The 2,373-nt window shown below is 29.3% G+C and overlaps 1 protein-coding gene across 1 annotated transcript; it reads right to left on the bottom strand.

Annotated features, from left to right (window-relative positions):
• Window positions 1-2,098, bottom strand: LOC122273684 (uncharacterized; the record flags this gene model as incomplete). The annotated part of the gene is given in 3 exon segments (XM_043057707.2): window positions 1-669; window positions 813-951; window positions 2,042-2,098. Coding segments are annotated over 3 exon segments (865 nt in total), but the record flags the coding sequence as incomplete, so codon positions are not given.
• Window positions 2,099-2,373: the final 275 nt, after the last annotated feature.

Here is a 2,373-nt window from a genome sequence, read left to right as displayed (position 1 = left end):
TTATTTGATCATAAACAGTTAAAACATCTTTAGTACAGTCTTTTCTTTGCAAATTATTCCTTACAATTTTGTTAGAACACCCTTTTTTCAATTCATATTTAGAATTAATTTTACATAAATTTTCTTCAAACTTATTGGTTAAATTATCATCACAATTAATATTCTGATCATTTGTTAGATTATCATCACAATTTGTAAGCAGCACATTTGCTAAATCATCACATTTTCCTTCTAGCTCATTTGTTAAATCATCACAATTTTCATTCAGCTCATTTATTAAATTATCATCACAATTCTCATTCAGGTCATTTATTAAATCATTATCACAATTTTCATTTAGCTCATTTATTAAATCATCATCACAATTTTCATTCACTCCATTTATTAAATTATCATCACAACTTTTAACCTGCTTATTTATTAAATGAATATTTTCTGCTACTTTTTTACACGTTTTTTTATTGCCACTTTCCTTCGACTCATTTACACTATCATCGAAATAATTTCCTTTCTGTTTTAAATACTGATCTTCCTTTTTTACATGGCAAATATAATGCTTCTTTAAATGACCGCATTGAGAAAATCCTTTATGACAAATATGACAGATATAAGGTTTCACATTAGCATGAATAATATAATGGCGATCATACTCAGCTGGTGCATAGAAACCTTAACCACACACTGAGCAAATAATAGTCGGTGGCTTATGCCTTTTAATATGTTGATTCAGCACCCTTTTATCATAATAACATTTTCCACATTCATCACACTTAAATTTTTTCTCACTAGCATGATGCAGTNAAATCGACTACCACAATCTTGGCATTCATGAACCTCAACATTGGTATGTGTTCGAATATGAGATAATATACGCCTGTTATCACAAAGTTTACCACAAATATAACATTCTTCAAGTGATTTTTTGGTGAAACTTTTTACATAATTCATTTTCTAAAAAAAATAAATAATCACATTTAACTTTTAATATTTATTTAGATTTCCAATATAACGCTCTTAACTGCCTATGTCTGTCACATGTAAGGGTCTTCATTAAATTTTCCGGAACTTCAAATCTGAAGATTATTCCACATTTGGATACGTGTCTCCATCTAACGATGAAAAAATAAAGTAATTTTATTATTACTTGTTATAAAATAGATTAAGAGAAAATTACAGTTTAGTAATGAAAAATAAAAATTTAAAGTATTTTTTTACAGTAGGGAATTAGATATTAAAATCTATTTTTTAAAAAATTATTTTCTTTCAATTTATCTTGTAATTTTTACAACAATTTTGATCAAGTTGTAATTTTTACAATAGCGAATTTAAAATAAAAAACTTCAATGAATCTTTTTAATATTTATTTTAACTTAAAACCATTGGTTTAGCTGTTAGCTAGTAATAAAAAAGTTGTTAAAGAAAATGTTTAGTAAAAAATGCCAAAATTAAAGCACCCTGAACCTCTTTTAATAGTTAGAAATTTAAACTTACCTCTTGCAAAAAAAAAAAAAAATATAATAATCCAATAAAGGTATGAGTTGTCAGGCATTTAAATGCTGAGTGTAAGCCAGACAGGAAGAGATACTTATTCCAGCTCATCGAACCACTGTGATAAAGGACTAGCAACTTGTCAGCCAAGACAGTATCAATTTTTTTCCGGAAGATTTTGCCTGTTAATCATTCAGACAAATATCTCCTCATTGCAAATTTTTTTTTTTTTTTTAGCCCAATGAGATAGTTACCCACCACATGTTATTAAAATGAAGTCAGAACCTGCTAAATTTCTAAAAATAAATCTCTACTCATTCTAATGACAGTGACTCTTTTAAGGAGATGAAGAGTAGTGCAACACGACATCGACAACTTGATATTTTTAGAGACCATTGAACTTTCACATCTATAACAGTTGATTTCAAGGAAGTTAAAGTGTTGAAACTTATGTATGGAAGGATTGAGCCAAATTTTTTTTACATACATTTCACTGTCCAAGGAATCAACCATTATGGAAGAGAAAGTGTGATTGACCTTGCTGGTATTATACCAGATGGCTGCATGCAGGACTTCCCATTCCAGAGAAAGAGGCTGCGTAGAGATGCATTCTTAAAGCTCTAAGCATCTTTTTTAGTTTCAGTTGGCTCTGATTTCATAGCAATGGGTGACAACACGCACCAACATAGACCGTTTCTGAATGTGAAACTATTAACCAGATGGATTGCCCAGTCAGATCTGAAGATATAAAATGTTTGGAAAAACCTTAGCAGACAAGTTGCTGCTTTGAGTCTAATTTATTTCCTAACTATTGAGTCTCAATTTGCTTAGATATGAAGTAAACAATAATTACTTCATATCTAATCTTCACTCATGTTTTCGGTG

The sequence above is a fragment of the Parasteatoda tepidariorum genome, unplaced genomic scaffold (genome assembly GCF_043381705.1).
Source record: "Parasteatoda tepidariorum isolate YZ-2023 unplaced genomic scaffold, CAS_Ptep_4.0 HiC_scaffold_6789, whole genome shotgun sequence".
Classification (NCBI taxonomy): domain Eukaryota; kingdom Metazoa; phylum Arthropoda; class Arachnida; order Araneae; family Theridiidae; genus Parasteatoda; species Parasteatoda tepidariorum.
This window is presented reverse-complemented; position numbering and strand designations above follow the sequence as displayed.